The sequence below is a fragment of the Mytilus galloprovincialis genome, chromosome 5 (genome assembly GCF_965363235.1).
Source record: "Mytilus galloprovincialis chromosome 5, xbMytGall1.hap1.1, whole genome shotgun sequence".
Classification (NCBI taxonomy): domain Eukaryota; kingdom Metazoa; phylum Mollusca; class Bivalvia; order Mytilida; family Mytilidae; genus Mytilus; species Mytilus galloprovincialis.
Window position 1 is genome coordinate 44,740,680 of NC_134842.1, and position 22,607 is coordinate 44,763,286.

At 32.0% G+C, this 22,607-nt stretch overlaps 1 protein-coding gene across 1 annotated transcript; it reads right to left on the reverse strand.

The window, feature by feature from the left end:
* Positions 1-5,483: 5,483 nt before the first annotated feature.
* Positions 5,484-12,617, reverse strand: LOC143075884 (uncharacterized). Its single transcript, XM_076251467.1, has 3 exons — positions 12,161-12,617; positions 10,801-10,884; positions 5,484-8,448 (listed from the first exon to the last, which is right to left on the reverse strand). The coding sequence occupies exons 1-3, from the start codon at positions 12,558-12,560 to the stop codon at positions 6,041-6,043; spliced, it is 2,892 nt and encodes a 963-aa protein (XP_076107582.1). The 5' UTR covers positions 12,561-12,617; the 3' UTR covers positions 5,484-6,040.
* Positions 12,618-22,607: the final 9,990 nt, after the last annotated feature.

The following is a 22,607-nucleotide window of genomic DNA, read 5'->3' on the forward strand; positions in this document are numbered from 1 at the left end:
TATGATTTTTTTTTTAATTCGGTCAACATTTAAATTCGTGGCTTATCTATAATGAATCCACAGCAATTTGTATAAAAGGAGCCGTCAAATATCTGGAGCAAATAATAGAGGTAAGAGATTGGTAAAAATCAATATAATAAAACATTGTTGACTATTGATACCTATTGATGCAATGATTTATGAACCCCATAGATACGATATTTAAAATCAGACGTGTTCTCTGTTTTGATGCGACTGTCGTACAGGTCAGAGGTTTAGCGCTATAAAAATCATAAAACCAGGTTCAATCCACAATTGTCTACATAAAACATGTCTGTACCAAGTCAGGAATATGACAGTTGATATCCATTTGTTTGATTTATTTGAACTTTTGATGTTGCCATTTGATTAGGGACTTTCCGTTTAAAAAAATTCTCGGAGTTTAGTAATTTTGTGATTTTACTCTTCTCTATAATTCTTGTTAATTCATGTTGTGAATATTATCAGGGTTTACAAAACAGAACAATTTTTTTCATTGTCCCACTTTTTTGATGGAGGTTGTTTTGTTTGGCTTTTTAATTAATGATTTACTTAGATTTTTAAAGGTAAGGAACACCGCAGTGCATTTCTTGTTTAAGGTCCAGGTTAAAGCTCATCTTGTGGCATTTGAAAGGCAAGAATATATAAATACGTAATGAAAGATAGGAGCTGTTATATGACAAAAAATATAAACTAGATTTCTAAAGAAAGTTACGTACTGTAAATTAAAAATAGATGATATATTGTTGTTAACTTCTATGTCATCTGTTCTATGCTATACAGATGTTTCATTGCCGATCATATCACATCTTATTTAATTCATATAGGAGTAATACTACCATTGTTTCCCCTCTAGTAGTGTTTGATAAATTTGCACTTTTCCAAATGTTCACAAGTTATCTTTGTTTCAAATAACGAAATATTTAGCATGAGTAAATTTCACATAACGTTGTATTGCATGTAACATGTGTAAGATAAACTCAATCACTGGAAGTAAGTCAATTACATTTTCACCCTTTTTGTTCCGTGTACAAGATTTAGTAATCATGTAAAATCAAGTTTCCAATATATTCTATAGAAACACCAAATAAAAGAGAATGGTGATTTGAAAAACCCAAGATATATGTTTCTGCCTGCAATGAAATGTAGAATTAGTTTCTACAACTGTAAAATTCTAGAAAATGTGTCGACTCTTTTTCGTTTGCCACCGGGTGTGACGTACTTTATTTAGGGGTATTATACCTAAAAATTTTACTTATTTATTTTATGAATTCACACATTTTCTTGCGGACACAACACTTTGCAGATTCCTCTTCGAAATATATTACAGTGAATATTCATCGATTGGAGCAGATGCAGACAACACATTTCGAGTTGAAGTTAATACGTTTAAGGAGGCTCGCGGGTACAAAAGTTTCAGAAAAAATTGAGCATTTGTTTTTTTCAATACAAATTTTATTCATTACATTATTAGTTATTACTTTAAGATATGGTACAAATAAAGGCAACAGTAGTATACCGCTGTTCAAAACTCATAAATCCATGGACAAAAAACAAAATCGGGGTAACAAACTTAAACTGAGGGAAACGCATTAAATATAAGAGGAGAACAACGACACACCATTAAAATGTAACACAAACAGAAACGGACTAAGCATTAGAAAAAAATCATATGAGAATAACAAGTATAACATCAAAACCAAATACATGAATTTGGGAGAGATAAGTACCGTGACACGTCTTATAGTAATGTGAATTCACACTCAAAAATAAGAGAAAACAAACGACACAACGGAAACACAACGTTAAACTGTAACATACACAGAAACGAACTATAATATATCAATGGCCATATTCCTGACTTGGTACAGGACAATTTTAAAAATATGGTGGGTTGAACCTGGTTTTGTGGTATGCCAAACCTCCCTCTTTAGCTGATCACTTGATCACGTCAAAAATGTTGCCGCTGTTGCTAATTGAAGCGTTTGATATTAAGAACGAATGATAATGTATTTTTAATTGACATGCTTACACAATATGATATTGAATGTGATATGCCGATTATTCCGAAAAAGTAAACCATTATCGGCCTTCCATATGGATCATTGACTCATACCTAATAGCAAACTATAAAGGGCCACAACACGACAAATGTAAAACGATTTAGTTATTAAAGGTACGCTAACGTTATAAGTGTGACAACATTTAACATCAGGTACAAATTAAATCTAAATGAACAGTAAACATGTTAGTTCGTAAATACGCAAGAATTATATGCAGAAATCTTTTTTTGTTATAAGTCAATTTATTCTGAGTTTAATTTTTTAATTCGCGAGGACTAAATTTGAATTGTTTTTTTGTTTTTGTGTTTGTTTAGCTCTGTGTGTAAATATATCTATATGTGAATGCTATAGTTTTGAGGATTCAGGTTTCTCTATCGAATTGTTCCACATTTGAAATAACAACCCAAACCATAAAAATAATAAACTGCACGAGTTATAGAACACGTTATGAAGGTTTAGGGGTCGTGCCATATAAATCTTACATTTTGAATACCCAACTGTACTGAAACAGTTAAACAAAACGAAACACCGTAGCATTGTTTATAACTTATACTTAAACTTATAGTTAGCGATGTTTTATTTAAGAATTGAATGCTTCTTTTTGTAAATTTATTGGGGTGTAAAAGCGTTGACCGAAGTACATTTTGTATGAACTGATTACGGAATAACACGTGATGTGCAGTTAGCCAATCAGAATAAAGTATTATAATGAAACATACATCTAATGTAATTATTTAAAAAAAGAAGCAGTGACACTCTATATGTTTTTAATCAAATGTTGACTGTTTTTAGAAGCTGCTTACAGTTCGCCCACTTTCGCGAAAATTTCATTGGTAAACTTGTTTTCGTATGTGTCATTTACAATAGTCGGATGGCTAAACATAAACATGCTTTTATCACAGTTCAAACGCTCGTCGTTCATTCCTTTTGATATAGGGAAAGGAGGGGAGTGTTACTTAATATGATATATTATGTATAAGCTGACAAAACGGGATATAATTTTTCATATGATTTTAAATTTTCATTTGAATTTTGAACTGAGCGTCACTGGCGAGTCTTTTGTAGACGTAACGCACGTAGACGGTATTAAATTATAAGCCTGGTATCTTTGATAACTATTTAAAGTAAGTAAAATGTAAAGAATATGTTAAGTATAAGAACAAAAAAAACCTAGAAAAATGATTGTATAATGTCTCAAATGTAAAACAAATTAAATACTGATACTGTACGTATATGTGATCTTTATGAAAAACAAAATGAATTTATAGATAAGAGATAGGATTTTGACTTTAACCAGACCCAACTCGGAGTGATTTGCAAATATCACAAGACGGAGTTGACAACCTTTATCAATCAATATTAAAACGAGCTAAATCAAGATATAAATACAATAACAACAACCCTAAAAAATTAATGTGGATTCATTATTTTTCCCTTAATTCCAATTTTCGTGGGTTTCGTTGTTAAATGTGAACCACGAAATTAAATCTTTAACGAATTTCAAATTTTATATAAGCTTTGTATGAAGAGATTGGCAAAACCACGAAGTCAGATAACCACGAAAATGCAAGTTTTCCTCAATCCACACAAATTGATACCCACGAAAATAAATGAATCCAAATTTAATATTTTTATTGTATAAAAGTAATTTTGATTTAAAAAGACACATGTGTGGACAATTTTTTCATATCCTTTATTTACAGACAGTATAATTAAAGGCAACAGTAGTACACCGCTGATCGAAGTTCATAAATCGCTCGAGAAAAAAACAAATCCAGGCTACAAGCTAAAACTGAAAGAAACACATCAAATATAAGAACAGAACTACGACACAAGAGAAACACAACATTAAAATTTAACACACACAGAGAAACAAACTATAATATAATAATGGCAATTTTCCTGACTTGGTAAAGGACATTTTAATAAAAAAAAATATATGGTGGGTTGAACCTGGTTTTGTGGCATGGTAAAACCACCTGCTTTTATTGCTACGCTAAATATAACATTCAAATGACAACATTACATGACAGGACTACAATACAAATAAATAGGAGAACATATAGGACAGAGAAACACACTAATAATAGGTAACCAAAGGTACAAGGTTTAAAATCTTACACACCAAACGCGGCCTGGTCCATAATGTCAATTGTTGATTGATTTAAGGTGTTTAACTCCACGACTGTCGGTTTTAGTTTCAGAAAGACATCTGACATAACCTAGTCAATTTGCCGTTTAAAAATCTAATGCATTCTTGGTAATATTTTGACATTAAACCAATGACATGACGTTATTTTCACTTTAGGATCGGAGATCAATGAAAACTACCCATAATCCTTAAGATTCTAAAATGTTCATATTAGATTAGAGTCAATCGTGCAATGCCACAAACGGGGATTAAACTTGTGACATCAGACTGTGTATGACATGCAATATATCACTGCAAAAGTTTCATTTTAAAGGTGAGGGCTATTCAAATTGGGAAAAAATAGGTCATGAATGTTAGAAAAGGATAATTATGGAGGATGGTTTTTGATGTTCAATTGTCATATTGCAGAGAATGGAGCAAAATAATTATACTTATATGACAGTGAAACCAGAATTGACCCATTCAGACCATCCAGTGTTTTCTCCTTTTCTATGTGGTTCGCATTGCCTAATTCTTTGTTGTATGTTTAGGGTTAATTAGACGTTTTTGTGTTTCGTCATGTTTTGTCATGGTATTGCAACTTATATTTGCTGACAAAACCTTCTATTTCAAGCAAACAATACTTCAAATCGAAAGGGGAAAACGCTACAAGACCCATTGCTAGCATTCGACTGTTATCTGCTCTTTGGTCGGGTTGTTGTCTTTTTGACATATTCCCCATTTTAATTCTCAATTTTACATAATGAAATCCTTTCGTGTACATTAACGATTACATCCTATATTACTTCCTAACAATATGAGCAAAATCGTATACATTTCCGTAATTCATTTACTTTTCACCACAGGCTGCTTGGCATATTTGTTTTTCAATGTGTTAAAAAACTTATTTAATATTCAGATCTCAGTCTTGAAATCAATAGTTTAGGATAATTAAAAGTTACTATATTTTTTTTGGTGCTTGTTTTACATGTATTGTTTATATATCATAATTTGTAAAATGCATGTACCAAGACAGGAATATGACAGTTCTTGTCCATTCGTTTTTGATGTATTTTGTCATTTGATTTTGCCATGTGATTAGGTTGATTTTCCTCTGAGTTCATTATTTTTGTGATTTTACTCTTTTATATTTTTTCACAGGTAACATCTGTTTCATATATCAGCCGATGCTTTTAAAAAGACGATTGAATTCAAATTGAAAACTGACCTGTATAAAGATGTAAAAATTGACAAAAAGAAATTCAATCCAATAAAATGTAAGTGAAGACACGTGTTTTGTTTTCATAAAGTACGTGCTATCTTCATTTAATACTGATTAACAAGGTATTAGAAATTAAATCTAAGACTTACAGTTGTAAAAGCTCAATACAAACGTGTGTTGTCGATTTTATTGCACGTGTAAGTGCTTCTGACACATACCATCACCTGGTATGATCGGGAAGATAAAGTTGAATTCAAACCATTTAAACGATTATTAGTCTTAAACTAACAATCAAGTCGTGAGTTAAAGTTTGATTGAGAAAAACGATTCCTGTCTTGGTTAAACTAAAGACTATAATGATATTTAAAACCTTGTTCTGCGTTTACTATTTAAGAATGATGACATATACTTTCAGCCAACAAATAGATTAATGTGTCTTATAGCTGTCATTCTGGTTTACGATCATTCATACTATAATTATCAATTTTCCTAATATAAGATGAAACAATTATCAAGTATTTGATTGCAGAGGTATCAACTGGTTATCTTTAAAGTATATTGCAGTTTCCAATGAACATTCGACTCAGACTCACAATGATATTGTGTTTATGCTTTGGTTTTCTTGGAATGCTTGCGCAGTTTCATTTCTATATACTTATGACAATTTTCCTTTGCGATAGCCAGTGGCGATTTTCCATCATATCTGCATAACCTGATATCTGCTCCATTATCTAATAGCAAACATACAATATCATCAAGTCCCAGTTTGCATGCATGAAATAATGGTGTTGTTCCGTCTTCTTTTGTCAGATTAACAGAGGCTTTATATTTCAAAAGACATTCAACAATTTCTGAATGACCAAAACAGCAAGCAATGTGCAAGGCAGATGATCCTGCCATTACATCAAAGATATAATCTTTTGACTTTACGCGGGCATACTTTTGAACACTAGGCACTCCCTTTGTAAGGACTAAGTTGAATATGTACTGCTTTAAATTTTCTAATTCTGTCATAGAACGAATCATTGCTTTAGATGAAATTAAATTCTTTGTGTGCAAACGTGCATTTGTGTCAGCGTTGGATTCTAAAAGCAACCTAAGGATTTCCATATTTCCATTTGATGATGCTAAGATTATTGCGCTTGCACCAGTGTAGGTTTTCATATTTACATTTGCTTTATTTTCTAACAATAGACGTATTATTTCCGTGTTGTTATTTTGACAAGCGATTAGAAGAGGAGTGAAACCATCTCTATCATGGAAATCAACATCGGGATTTTTCTGTAACAACTGCTTCACGATACCATTGTGACCCAACTTTGCTGCTTGAAGGAGAGGTGACAGCCAACCTTTTATATTTATCAAATTAAGATTGACATCAGCATTATTTTTTAATAATGCTTCTACTATTTCAGTATAACCTTTCTCGATTGCTATAAAAAGAGCAGTAACTCCCTTGACATCAGCATTATTGACATCAGCATTATTTTTTAATAATGTTTCTACTATTTCAGTATAACCTTTCTCGATTGCTATAAAAAGAGGAGTAACTCCCTTTTTATTGCACATGTTGATTGAATGATTGCCTTCTAATAAGAGGGAGACGATATTCATGTGACCATTATACGAAGCCATTATAAGTGAAGTATTTCCATCATCTCTACATTGATTCACACTAACGGCAACACCTAATAGCCAACGAACTATGTCAATGTAACCCAGAAAACATGCATTTATCATTGCATAGCTTCCAGAAGTACCCCATTCCCTTTTGTCAAGAGTATCTTGTGTATTTGCCAATTGCAATTGCTTTGTCTTTTCAAGTTTCATTAAATGAAATATGAAATGATCTCTAAATGAATCATCCTTCATGTTTGAGTTGTTAATTACGACTGTTACCTTGCCCTCTGACCAGTCTTTCACTAATCTGTCAAAATACAACTTCGAAGTTTCATTAGTTAGCTCTATGGCGAAAGCAATGTCAGTTGTATGTAACTTCCTCGTTGTTTTCCACTGAAAACGTTCATTTATAAAATAAGAATCAGAATGATCGATCAAACAGCGCATAATTCGTCCACCGAAGTAATGAGCAAGAAAATCAAAAATTTTGCCATGTATGGCACTGTATGCTGCGTTTCTTTTACACACCAGTGAACCGTCTAGTGTATCTAATGCATCCATGAGTTGAGTCTTTGGTGTTCCTGTATTCAGTCTGAAAGCCATATATACATCGTCCAAAACTTGACGCTGTTCATCTGTGATTCTACCTTCGAACCATTTTTCCTCAAGATGGTTATTAAAAAGTACGCATAAAACAAGACTACAAATTTTTTGCCTGCCTTCATCACCATAGCTATTAAGATTGTCTAATTCTTCTTTATAGAATTTAAACGGACTTTCATATAAGAGGTATACATCTGATTCATCTTTTTTAGGCAGCCATTGCAAAGAACATAACAGAGGAAAAAAATCACTTGATGGAGCAGTGTCAATGAAGTTTTTGTTACCAAAGTACTTTTCTTTCATTTTTGTTTTCTCGGATTGTGTAAGACACATTTCTTTTGAATTCAAATTGCATTCAAATATCTTAAATGGCTCTAATGAACTGAATTTATCATCCTTATAGACTTGCAATCTACAGGTTGAAATAATTTTAATACACTTGTCTGCCAGTATTTGTTCAAGTTTTGGCAACATTTGTTGCCAATGCTCAAGCGTTCTTTGGTTTACAATATATGTACCACATACATCATCTATAAGGAACAGTGTACGTATTCCAGGGGAATAAAAGTCCATTATATCTCTTGGTATTTCGATTGGAATAATCATATATCCTTGTAACTGGAACTCGAGGGCGATATGTCGAGCAACGAACGTTTTTCCTACCCCTGGACTGCCTGTCAGTGTAATGCAGTTCTGTTTAATCAGATGACTGGAAACATAAGCGCTTGCTCTTGTAGGTATAAATTTGTTGTCTTTGATTTTCCACTTTTCTATGTCTTTGTTAATTTGATCTATAATGTATAATTTAATTTTTGCAAAAACACTCAAAGGAGTAGGTCCGGTAAGGGCCGATTTTGGCCTCAAATTTCAGGTTCATCTAACGAAAGATTTTTGACACTTTTTAAACACTTTAAAGTGTCTATTTTAATTGATTCAATTAGTTTATATGAAAGATTTTAACTGATTTAGTCATTAAAAACGCTCCGATTCAAGCTCAAATATGAAAAATCTATCAATTATGCCAAAAAACGTCTCTTTTCAGATGTTTTTTTTTTTATCAAAAATGAAAGTTATATATGTTATGTATTATCATCAAATACAACTTACATTTGAATATTATGAATGAACACGAATGCGTCAACTTTCATTTAAGACGGAAATCGTCTAAAATTTAACTTAAATGCTAAAATTGTGAAGATTTCAGTAATTTAGCATGACTTAATGATGCTAGTACCCGATATATGGGCATTGTACTGTCAAAAACAGCGCATATTTATGTAGCAGAAGCATTCTACTTTCCAGTAAATAGCTAAAAGATTACATTTTCACAAATTTGTAAAACTGCTATATTTTAGGGCCAAAAAGGGGTCTTACTGAACCTACTCCTTTGAGTTTGAAGTATACCTGTACCTTATTCAAAACTGAATTTCGCGTCATCATTTTTCTAGACTAGCTGTCTACAAGCTAGTCAATATTGTAACGATATATTTAAACTTATTTATCTTTTTTTTTTCTAACAGGACATCATTTAGAAACCATTTTTAATCTTTAAATACTGTTTAATTGGGATACATATATTTTGTATTGATCAATTTAACGTTACTTATCATGTATTGCTTTACTGATATGAAAATAATATTCTGACCCTCACCCTGTCGGTATCGCAGACAAGAATGTGCTTTGTAAGATTTTTATGAGTTATGTCTTTACAGTAAATGCAGTGCGTGTGTACTTATTGATTCTTTATTCTGGGAGAATGTAATTTTTTTATTAGTTGTTTTCTGTTATGCCACGATTATTTGCAGTTTATTTTAATAATAACGTTCGTTCATTCGTATTTCCCGGCGTATATTTTCCGCGAAACTAGGTCATACATGTTTTCACTTTTTGTACACTTGCTTGTTATGCGGAATGATTTTCTATTGTTACAACATAATTACCTTATTCAGAAGTTATTAATGCATCCTATTTAATCCATATTTATCCTTAAATAATGTTAGAATTATCCCAAATCGAACTTGTCAATTTTATGGCCATTTTGGTTACTTTCATATTGTGTACACACGTACTATTTTTAGGTGTATTGATTAACTTGATCTTTTAAACGTTTGGAGAAAAGTATAGTCAGTTTCAAATTAGATCGCAGACAGATCAGCTGTTTTTAGTAAGTGACCTAGATTTTACTATTCATGTATTTTCACTATTGTAGCACACACTGCAATTCTATTTAGATATATTGTAATTGATTCATAATTATTATTTATGATATTAGCTTTTAATAAAGCTGCTTTTATTTAATTCCAACAAATCTTAAAATTGATATTTATATAATATCTGCCAACCATTTACAATAATTTTGTCTTGTATTGTTGTCTGTCATATCTATCGTATTAATATATGAATCGGATCGTTAGTTTTGATGTTTGAATTATTTCACACTTTGTCAAGACTGTTTGGGTTATGGACATTTCTGGGCGCCTATTGTAACATATGGTTTCGAAAATCCGTTATATTTGGTCGGTTTCGAACAATTGTTTTATAGTCATAACCTTGTCTAATCATGTAGTCTCTTGAGACATTCGGTATTTCAATAAATACCTTTCGCTTTATACTAAATTAAAATCGATGTAGTCGTAGTTAAGCAAAATATGAGACATCAAGTAAAGAATTTTTACCGCCATTTATTCAACTAAATACGTGTGAAATGATATTCTTTAAATAAAGGATAATCAAGCATTACTTTCAAACGGCATGAACAAGTCTGGAATTTCATTACCATACTAAACATTAACCAATCAGAAGAAAGTACCTCATTTACTGGCATTGCGTTGCTAATTCTAATGAAACATAATAATTTGTAGTTTCAGACGTGAATGTACATAACAATACCCACAAGAATCAGCAAATTCTTCTTTTATTCATATTTTCTCTCGAATTAAAACAGACCTTCCATATTGGTGTATCAGTGTACACCTCAATTCAGAAAACGAAAAAAAGGCGAAACTGACAAAAATACCTTCAAAAGCTACTTCTTGCATCTCACACGCTAAGAACGTGTATTTAGGGGTTTTTTTTACGATATAAAAATATATTTATCTTTGAATTGATTTAAATTATAAAGAATACAAATACTGTGCACTTACCTCTTCTATTTTTAGGAATGGTTTCTTCTTGTTCAGTTTGCAAAGTAGCAACTTTTGTATTCAAACCAGATATTTCCAGTTCATCTGCAATTTATTAAAAAAATGTTATATAAATACATTTTCAAAATCAGATTAATAGCTGTCTTCCTATTTTGAGTCTTTTCCCCCTAGATTGATTCTTAGAAAAAAATAAAAAAAATTCATTTAGTAAAAACAGTTTTTTAACCAAATTTATAGTTTCTTATACCGAATTAGACTTATAACGAGGTTAGGTCTTATATAAGCAGCACGGCGGATGCTTGATATGGAGCAGGATCTACTTCCTTCTAAATGAAACGAGATCACCTCAGGTATTTTTGTTTTCTATGTTGAATTTTGTACGTTTGTAGTTGTCTTCAGTCGGATTTTGTTTTTGTTTTGTCACTTCGTTTTCGTTTTATCCATTCGAGTATCCATTTTGCATCTTTTACCTGTCTTTTTCGATAAATTATTATCATACAGATTTTTGCATTCGTATGAGTTTATCGGTGCATTTCAAATTTTAATTGTAATCATGCATGAGCAAGAATCGGTACTAGATCAATTATGATATAAAACTTAAACAATAAAAACTCTATCCTCATTTTAGCCTTATTACAAAAGCAATTACAATTATTATATTCATTCCATTGTAATATTTCCCGTTATACGATGAGCGGATAGTTGTCACAATAATTATATATGTATTATTATGTAAATGGTTAATTCAATAATTTGAAGTTCTAATGTCAAATATTTGACACATGTTTTCTGAATTTAGATCTAAAAAAAAGAAACATATCGCTGTTTATCACTATAATTAACTTTATCTGTTTTGCCCATCTCTAGTGTCATTGGTTTTTTTATGAACAAGTTCAACATCAAAAGAAAAATATTTTGTTTTATTAATGGACAGATATAGTATTTGAAAAAAAATGATAGAAATTTAAATAAAACATTTATTATTCACCGTTTTAAAATCTTAAAAGCCTTTCTCAAGGAAGGTTCTTGTCACTGATATGTTCAATTCATTTGCAAGTGCTTAAGTGCATAAATGAAATTTGCCGTTGATGGAATCTATAAAATTGTGTCAGTAATTGCCCTACGGAAATACTTTGAAATGAGTGCACAGTTATAAAGGTTCATTGTGTGGTCAAACTATCTCAAAGATTTCTAGAGCGGTATTTGTTTTTCATTGATATACATCAATATCAATTTTCGTCTGATTAAAGATGACATGTGTGCCACGTTGTTTGTAAAACACACACCAAAAACTGAGTAAGATTTAAACATTATACTTAAATATTTATTTTGCTACTTGTCTGTTTCTATATTTACTTACTTTGTTGACGTAGCTCATCAACACAGTTACTGACCGCAGTTATATCTGAATGTATTAATGTTTCTCTTTCAATAAGAGTGTCCAATTGTTGAATGTACAACTGTTCTGTTTCCGGATCTAGACAGCGAGTTTTAACGTCTTCTATTCTTGACACATATTCTCTGTTATGTTTATTCATGTATACCTCAAGTCTACTTGCAATATCTATGAACAATGAGAACCTATTATTTAGTTCTACGTCTGATACATTTGTAATCACATTATGTACAAAATCATTCCGGCTACGCCTGATACGTTCAACATCATCTCCAATTGTAGTTTCTGTCAGGGTTGGTGGATTTTTATCCCAGCCTTGTGTTGGCTTTTGCACTAACTCCAAATTTCTTATTATCTTGTACATAAGAGCAACATCAAAATCAGCATATTGTTTTGTTCGGACAGTTGCTATGACATCTGATTGAAATGCTCTCAGTGAAGATAGGTAATCGTTTTTACGAATAAGGCCTTCTAGAGACGTGGGTGGCACTTTTACAAAAAGCAATTCCCGGAGTATGTTTGGAAGCTCAATCTGAGTGACTATGAATAATCTAATAAAGTTACTTATGTTCACACTAGAGCCTGTGGATAAAGTCGAATTCGTTGTGCCCATGTCTTTGCTTCAGTCAAATTTTCATTTCGCAGGTTCTTCTTCGGAAAATCATAAGACCTGGCGTGTCTTTAGTAATCACTAGCTTCTGTAGTACACTGTATCTTACATCTTTTAAAATATATTGTAATAACATAAACATATGCACCAAAAGATCAAACCTGTAAATACCCTTAGTTAAGTATCAACATTATACATGTTATAATAAACGATATGCGATATAATAGTTTCTAAAATGATGCAAAATCAAAGGCATAGCAACATGATTATCAAAAACTATAAATACATAGTTAAAAAAAACGGAAGAAGGAATTCAAAATAATTTTTAAAAAGAATCTTAAGTACTCCATTGACAATTGGGGCATTTGAAACTAAAACTTCACCTGTGTACCGTATTAATAAATTGGCATCCGTTGTGTGTAACATGGAATGCAGACAAAATGGTGCTTAGATATACTCTGAACGTGATGAATAGTCTGAGTCCTATAACTTCTACATAAATTGTGAAATAGATACAAAAGTAAAATTATCAACTGTGTATGGCACATATGACAGAACCTCTTACCAAGAACGAACATGCATTGTCAACAGTCAGTTTTAAAATTGCCTATAAATGGAATACATACATAAGAAAAAGAAATAATAAAGGAACAGATTTGAATTTTCCAAAAGCAAAAGTCTAAAATTTATATATTTCTATGATACTCAGATTTGATTTTATTTCTTTTTTTGTTGTAGTTTTACCTGTCAGTGTCTTTTAGATGTGCACTCACTATAATGACACTTTTCTTGCTTTTTCAAAACAAATTGATTGTATTTTAATAAACCGTTACAGCGAAAAAACTAAAATCTTTATGTTGATTACATACTACTCAAATCTAATAAGATTAAGCGTACAACGTCGATTTTATCTTTTCAATAGCTCATTTGACCTTGAAGGTTGACAAACTAGCAACATGTCAACACAACAATTGGGACAATTCAAAAGAGAAACAAAACAACAAAAACAAGCAATAATATACCGTAACGTAGATAATTAAGAAACTACCTTTTTGTTGCTAATTTTCGAGAATTTCGTATAAATTATATAACGGATTGACAGATTTATCTTCGATGATGTGATTCATAATAAAACAGTGAAACCTGTTCAAACCCATCCAATCGTACCTGACTTTGTTTTTCATTTCATTTCATTATAAGTATAATTTTGATTGACTGTCTCCAAACAAAAAAAAAACAAAAACTTTTCGGTAAAATTTAATCTTACAGTTATGGTGGTCTTAATAAATAAGGGGACGACCTTTTGATAGTCTGGGGAGGGGGAGGTAGGAGGATTTGAAAAATAAATAACTCAGCCTTGATAATCACAAAAATAAAGGGTTTGTTCTGTGGTAGTTTGAAAATAAATTACCTGACTGCAATGTAATGAAAATAAATAACTCAGCAGGTCTAACATATTAAATCGAAAGTATGAGATGGCATCAGATTCTTCATAAATTCATCTTTTTTCCAAAAAAAAATTCGGGAAACACTTCCCAAATCTTTTAATAATAAGAGTATAAATATTATTTAACATGTTTAAATATACTTGAAATGTCTGCAAATTGTGTTCATTTAACTTGAGATATATTTTTTTCAGAACACTTACCTCACTTTTATTACAGGGCCGAAACTACCTTGAGGCAAAGGATTTATGTAGGAAATGTCAAAACCAAACGCTTGTCTCCATTTTTAAATTGTGTTCACGGCGAGTGCCTTGCAAGAAGCAAGTTTTGTTCGCCCTCAGACGTACATGTAGCCCCTGATTTTTCGGGATGAATGTCTCTTATGTATTTGTCTTTTGTTCATTGATTGCCCTTCTGTATTCTATTAGTGTTGCATTCCGTTTGTAATTTAGAAATTTTGTTATTAACTTGATCATGAGTTTATAAAAAAACAACCAGAAGCCACAGACTTAGCTATGTGAATTATATTTTGCTTTATCATGCATATTGGTCGTTTGGTGTTGTCCCTAGAAACTTAACTTACACTGAATTTATACATTTTGCTTTGAGACCAAAATATTGTCAATAATTATTAAAACAGAATATGCATTGTCAGATACCCAGACACCCAGAAAGCATGATTTTGCATCATTTGTTCTATAGCTTCTAGGGCCTTCAAAACCCTGAAAAATTTCGGCCAATACTTTAAAAAAGGTCTAGATACAACCAAACGTCAATACTGTGTGTGTACATGATGTATGCAAGACATGTATATGCAGTAATATATATAAGATTCATTTCTGCAGAGGATGATGATTTATTCTGATTAAATGGTACATAATGGTTTGACTATACATGTTTATAAGTATAGTTGTGAAAATAAATAATCAGTCCCTTGCTTTAATGAAAATGAAAAAGTTTGCTTCAATAGTGCAGAAAATAGAGAACTTGTTTTTCCTAGTTTACAAAAATAAATAACCGATCCAAAACAAATCCTCCTCCCCCTCCTCCAGAATATCAAATGGTCGTCCCCTAAAGCAACAGTAGTATACCGCAGTTCAATAGTTTTATTTCGATTAAGCAAAAACAAATCCAAGTAACAAACTGCACTGTAACCGAAGGAAACATAACTTATGATTGGAAAACAACATAACAACCGAAACACTCAACTACAACAAAAGCAAAAACCAAAATATATAAGAAAACGGACTGTAGATATGGAGTGTTTTACACCTTGCTAGGTAAGGCAGACTAATAAACATTATGCTGGAAATCAACTGGATTCTGTAAGGTTGTGAAAATCTATTTTTGGAAGAATAACTGAGAACAAATACGTATGATTATCAGGACTCATAAAGGGTCAACGAACATATGATTGGCTATTTAATTATATCTAATTTTATGATTTCTTTTCTTATGGTTAACAATTCCCTGATTGTTTTTTTTTTTTTTTTTTTTAATGTTTTATGGAACTAATGTTTTCCGAGCCCAATTTAATCTTGATCATGTTTATGTACTACACAAAAAGCATGACAATTAATGAACGGTATCATCACTCGTTGACGTTTTATGTATACTTTATATTCAAAATATTTCTAATAGTATGATTGTTATTCTTTTAAATGAAGCAATGGCCAGGAAATTCGGAAACGAAATTGAAAGGAATACTTACGCGAGTTGCAACACGCCGAACGAAGGTTGAACAACCAGGAAATAAAATACAGTTTAGGTCTTTCGAAAGGTTTTAAATACACCTTCAGGTTATACATTTTATACTTGGTGAATAAAATAATCAATCAAAAACTACATTAGAATTAAAGATGACGTTTGACTTTTTAATAAACAGTGGTCTTATAATGGCGATTACAAACGTTAGAATGGAGTTGCCTTAGTTATAATATACTTGAACGATGCTTACCGAGTGCGGATTTACATCAAGGACTGATACCTCAATGCATAGAGCATAATGCCTCTAAGTATTTAGCATAATATAATAAATTTTGTAAATTTAGTAATACTGAAAATTCATTGGTCAAAAAATTGGGATATAAAAGGACACAACAATTTCTGAATAAACTGACACAGTTAATTTATCAAACAAACAGTAGCAAATGATTTAGATTTAGATCTGGAAAGATTCTATGGTAAACTTGAATGTGATAAAGCTTTTTGAAAAATTTGTGCAATCCCTAGAGGAAATGTAGATACGTAAATTTCCATCCGACTATCGCTTATCCGATGTTATGTTTTAATGAGAGTAGACTGTAGACAAGGTAGATAATGCGTAATTTACCTGTGTTTACGTTGGATTGTTTCTATTTATATCGTACACATGTTTACTGCAAATGTTTATCTCAGGCCGTGTTCACATCAAACGCCATGTACAGTAAACTTGTTTACAATTAGTTTAATGCACTGGACATTGGTTTCACATTAAATTTGTTCACATCTATACACCTTGTTTAATTACCTGTAAATAATATTTGTGTACACTTGTAAACTCTATGTCATTTAAATGTTCATTACGTAGAACCGAGTGCAAAGTTTTCTAGCAGTAAGGGAACGACCATTTGACTTCAAATCGGCGGGGGGTGATCGATGGAAATATTCCGAACCCCAATCAGACCCCAATTGGATAAAAAAAAGTTCCTACAGATGATAAAACCGGAATAAAACGTTTGCGCGGAAAAAATTTCTGGCTCAGATAAATTAACAAAATACCCCCCCCCCCTTTTTTAAGTTAAGTGGTTGCTTCTTTATGAAAGCCATTTTGATGATTTGCAGTAATTTAAAAATAATAAAGATGTCTCGTTTAAGCATTAGAAAACGTAGGCTGCAGCAGCGTGCTTACAGGCGAAGAATATATATTTTTATTCTCATAAAGCCAATGCATTACATCGGTACAGAGATTGAAGGAGAAGAAGAAATGATATATTAGGGATCACTATATTCCTATCTTTTCTGTTTGTTTCAAATGGTATTTCTTCTCCAAGGAGTATTTGGCAAAGGGAGGGGGTAGCGTTTCTTTTTTTTTTTTTTTTAGTTTTAAGGGTAATTTAACGGATCCGAGATACATGTACTAGACAAACAATACATTTACCTCACACTTTTTAAGTAATGCACTTATGAGTGAATCGTTGTTTGAGTAAAGACCAGTGGCAAACATTTCTGTGCAAGTCAAGTCGATTCGGAAAGACCTTAATTTTCAAATGAATTATGTGTTCGGCAATAATGCTGCTTTGATCGAGTCTTGATAAGGGCTTAACAAAGCAACGTTAAGTTTAAAAAAAATAAAGATATCAAGTTACTCAAATATTTCTGTAAAGAACTTTATTAATAATTGTTATAAATATCAATTTTATTCAAAAATTGTTTCTTCCTTAAATAGACACGGTGAAACTAATGTTTTAAATGCCTAGTTTTGTGTGCACTTAATCTACACATGGGCCTACATCCAGTATCGACTGCATGTAGACAAAACATGTTTTACACTACATGTAAACATTGAGTTTTATCAATGGGAACGCAATTTTGTTAAGTTTACGTGTGAGTTACACTTACACAACACCGAGTTTAGGTCAATGTGAACACGGCCTAACATATGTATGATGGGCAAGGAGTCATTGAAAGTTTTGCGATTTACATATACTCACTCTGAGTCAATCATTAACAACCGTTTATGTATTAAGACATATTAATCGAAATTCATTTATGAATAAACAAAAAATATTTACTCTGTCAAATGCATAAAACACGGTTGAAAAAACCCAAAAGATTTTTATTTTACTTTTTCCATTGAGGAATTTGGAATCGTCCGTCTCGTCAACAACAATTTAAAAAGTTTTGGTATATGATATACATGATATATGTTTAAAAAGTTCACATCAATGTGTGTACTAAGTTTCAAGATGATGTGACAACAAAAAAATCTATATTGAATAGTGTTACAGAGTAACCTGTGTTATCCGACAAACTGGGGGACCAGAAAATGTGTCTGTTTATTCTTTAGTTTTCTATGTTGTGTCGTGTGTACTATTGTTTTTCTGTTTGTCTTTTTTCATTTTTAGCCATGGCGTTGTCCATGTTGTCAGTTTGTTTTAGATTTATGAGTTTGACTGTCCCTTTGGTATCTTTCGTCCCTCTTTTAAAGCAGGATGTTGGAATTCTCAGGTGTCGGATAAAGCAGGTTACACTATATTAATCAAAAGTTCTGTACATTTTACTATATTACCTTGGAAGTAAGCAGCTGTCATTTTATAACATTGTTGTGCTATTACCATGGAGATACGTACAAGATGACCTTGGTGTCTGATCATCATACTGGTCTACTGTTGGTGAGAAGATGGACAGATAAGCTTCTGCATGGGTCGCATTTAGAAATACTCCTTCATGTAGAGAGTCCATAGGATACTCAGCAAAACTCTGCTATCGGTTTGAAACGTTTTGAGAATGAATATCAAATGGAAACAATGTTAACAGACACAAAAATGTCACACATTCGGGTTTAGTCACATTTGTAAATATGTGAACAAAATAAGCTTGTGTTAAGCGGCTTATCACAATGTAATGTTGTTTTGACATGACAAAGTGAAATTTTAATACCTCTGCTTTTTCCTACCGATTTGTTTATTTTAAGTATCACTATTTTTCATATACAGACACCTCCGCAAAATTTGTTGTCATTAGCAAATTAGTAAGGCTTAAGTGGTCAGGTATCAATGTAAATAAAAGTTTAACAAAAGTACCTAACATCTGATTCAATGTTAAATCAAAAGGTATGTCCTTGAAAACAGACAAATTAAATGTATGACTCTCTTTACCACCGGAACGAATACAAAACAATTGTCATATTCCCGAAAAGAATTTTGTATAGAGTTAATATGCCAATGGAATACATGAATCAGTAACAAAATACATTGTCCAACATACAGTTCTGTTCGTCCGTTTTTCCAATCGTCCATACCATAACATGCATAAGTCAATTCCATATCGGGTTCATGCTTTAGAGTTATAGTAAACACCATACCATAACATGGAAATTTGACAGCAGCTGTCTCAACTCACATTTCTCCCTCTAAACTCAATTTCGTTTAAGAGCATCCAGGATCAACAAATTTTCAATAAAAACAAACTTATACACTTACCACTGATTGTCAAGAAATATAAAATTAAACAACTAAGAAACAGATGAATTCAAAAATTAAAACTGGAAAATTGATTGTGTTTGGAATTACTTTCAACCATGTAGGCATTTTCGGTTTTATCAGTTCTTCAGCGTTCAATAATGGTTGATTTTTTTTATTAGGGCGTAAACACGTATAGGAAACTTCACAAATATTTGTAGTCAGACACACTTTCTAGAAGTATAAATGTTCTTTGCATAAACATCAACTGCATATCTTAGTAGGCACTTTGTGTCAGTATTGTAAAGATTGACCAAATGAATCATTTCTTGTTGTATCTCTTTATTAAGGACTCTTTGGATAGCGTTAACAGCAGAAACGTTCAAAATTTAAATACTACGATATAATTAGAAGACAAAGTAAAGATTGAACAAACTGTATATCTGCTTAAATATGTGAACATGTGTTATCGTTGTACAAACAGTATACCTGTGTAAACATGGTAAATATCTGAACATGTGTAATATATGTACAAACTGTATATCTGCATGAATATCTTAACATGTGTAATCTATGAACAAACTGTATATCTGCTTAAATATGTGATAATGTGTAGTTTTTGTACAAACTGTTTATCTGCATAAATATCTGTACATGTGTAATTTATGAATAAACTGTATATCTGCATAAATATCTGAACATGTGTAATCTATGTACAAAAAGTTTTTGCTTAAATATGTGAAGGTACAAACTGTATAGCTGCGTAAATATGTTAACATATTAAGCTTTGTACAAACTGTATATCTGCTTAATTGTAAAAAGGGTAGGTTTTTACCACCATACCTTGTTTTAGTTTGGCATTTCATATGTAAATATTGCGAAGTAAATTATAAATTTGAAACTCATCACTGGTTATTCGTGTTTTGCAACAAGCATTAAAGGATCACATTATAAAGGAGGGAGATGTAGTATGATTCGAAACGAGAGAACTGTCATGCACTATTAAATCTAGAGGGGGTCTCATTGGGGGGTTCCGATCCCGGATCCCGCTTACTGTTTTGTCAGATTCCCGTATCCCGCTTACACTATGTACATAAGCAATTCTCATTTTTTTGTCATTTCCCGGGTCCCGCTAGACCTCATTTCCCGTTTTCCCGAAACAATAATTTGACTTTCACGTGTCACGCTTACAAACAATCGGCAATCCCACGTCACGCTCAGACCCCAATGAGACCCACTCTAGAGGACAAAAACTTTAACAACTGCAGGTCACTGTTAGGCTTTCATCAACAATACCCATAATAATATTTGGTGTTTCTATGAAATATTATGGAAACTGGAGACGACATTGTTACTTACGGACTTCAGAGTCATCGTGAAAAAAATACCGACTTTGAGGCAAACTCATAACGAAAAGTCAAGTCAAGTCATATTGCAAAATCAAACGCTCAATCAGATCAAACAAATGGATAACAACTGTCATATTTCTGACTCAGTACAAGCATTTTCTTATGTAGAAAATGGTGCATTATACCTGATTAATAGCTAGCTTTCAAAATCACTCAATTGTATGACAGTCGCACACAAATCCATTATATTGAAACTACATTTTCTTGGGTTGGTGTACACGTGAATCAGATCTGGATACTAAAAAGTTGAACATTCTTTTAAAGTACATACAATCTAAAACTCTTTCATCATTAAACATTTGACTGTTCTAACTTTACACTAGTATTCATCATTTACCCTAAAAGACAAATTGAATGAGCTGGTCCCGATTTGTTTCATAAAAAAATGTCCATCATAAATATAAGTGTCTTGTCTCAGGGAGGGATAAATCCTACTTTGTAAATAATCTCTCTGAATCAAACAAATTTTCTGAAACGGATATTATCAAGATGGTTGATTTCTTGATTGTTAACATATGTTTTACGTTTGGAAATATTTTTTTCAGCAAACAATCAGCATTCCCATGGGCACAAACTGTGCACTTCTTCTTGCTTACTTGATCGTTTATTCCTGAGTCTGGCTTCATTGTTCATACGGGAACTTAATCAGAAGAAATGAAAGTTTATTCCTATGAGACTGACTCTGACTGTGCGGTATAAGCTTTGTTCATTGTTGAAGGACGTACGGTCACCTATAGTTAATGTCTGTGTCATTTTGGTCTCTTGTGGACAGTTGTCTCGTTGGCAATCATACCACATCTTCTTTTTTAAATTCATTGTTCATAAGGGAACTTTATCCTCTAACTTTACTTTCCGTTTTATAGATGATGATCTCTCATTAGATAATTCAAAATTTGGTGACTATGTTGAACATATTTACCTATCGAACTTGAGATAAAGGATACAACAGATACAGTCTGCTTATATATCACGTCTAGAAATTGACAATGAGGTCAATGAGAGATCAAAACTTTATGACAAAAGATATATTATTAGCTTTCCAATTGTGAATTTTCTGCTGCTATGTAGGATTGTTCCACCAGTGCCTGCTTACAGGATATATATATCTCCCAGTTGATACGAAATTCCAGAGCATTTCATTCCCTATCATGATTTCCTTGATAGAGGGTTTCTGCTCACAAAGTAGCTATTTACCAAGAGTTTCAAGTCCAAATACCTGACCCTGTCTAGACTGTTTTTTGTACTTATTTTTTTTTATTTTGTATCGGTCTGTCCTTTTCAACTGATTTTTATATGTCTTGCTGTTAACACCACTGTTCCAGGTTATGGGAGGGTTTGGTGCCTGCAAACATAGTTTTCTCCCTCCTTTCTGTATGTATGTGCCTGTAAGGAGCTTGTAATTCAGTCCTTGTCATTTGTTGCCGTACATCATATTTGTTTTTTCTTTCATTGTTTTGTACAAATCAGACTTAATTGTTTTACATTTGTCATTTCAGAGCCTTTTAGTTGACTTAGTGTTATGGATAAAGCTAATTATTCTGGTATGTTAAAGTTTATATTACATATCACTTACGTCAGATGTAAGTATGCAGTATGGGTTTTGTTCATTGTTGAAGGCCTTTTTGTGATCTTTAGTTGTAAAATTGTATGCCATTTGATATCTGGTGAAGAGTTGTCTCATTTGCAAAAATACCATCCATTTATTCTTATTTTATATTCTGGCAGCAGTTAAAAATAAATATAAATGGATGAAAATGCTGAAAAAGTGATCAACTGTAAAAATCA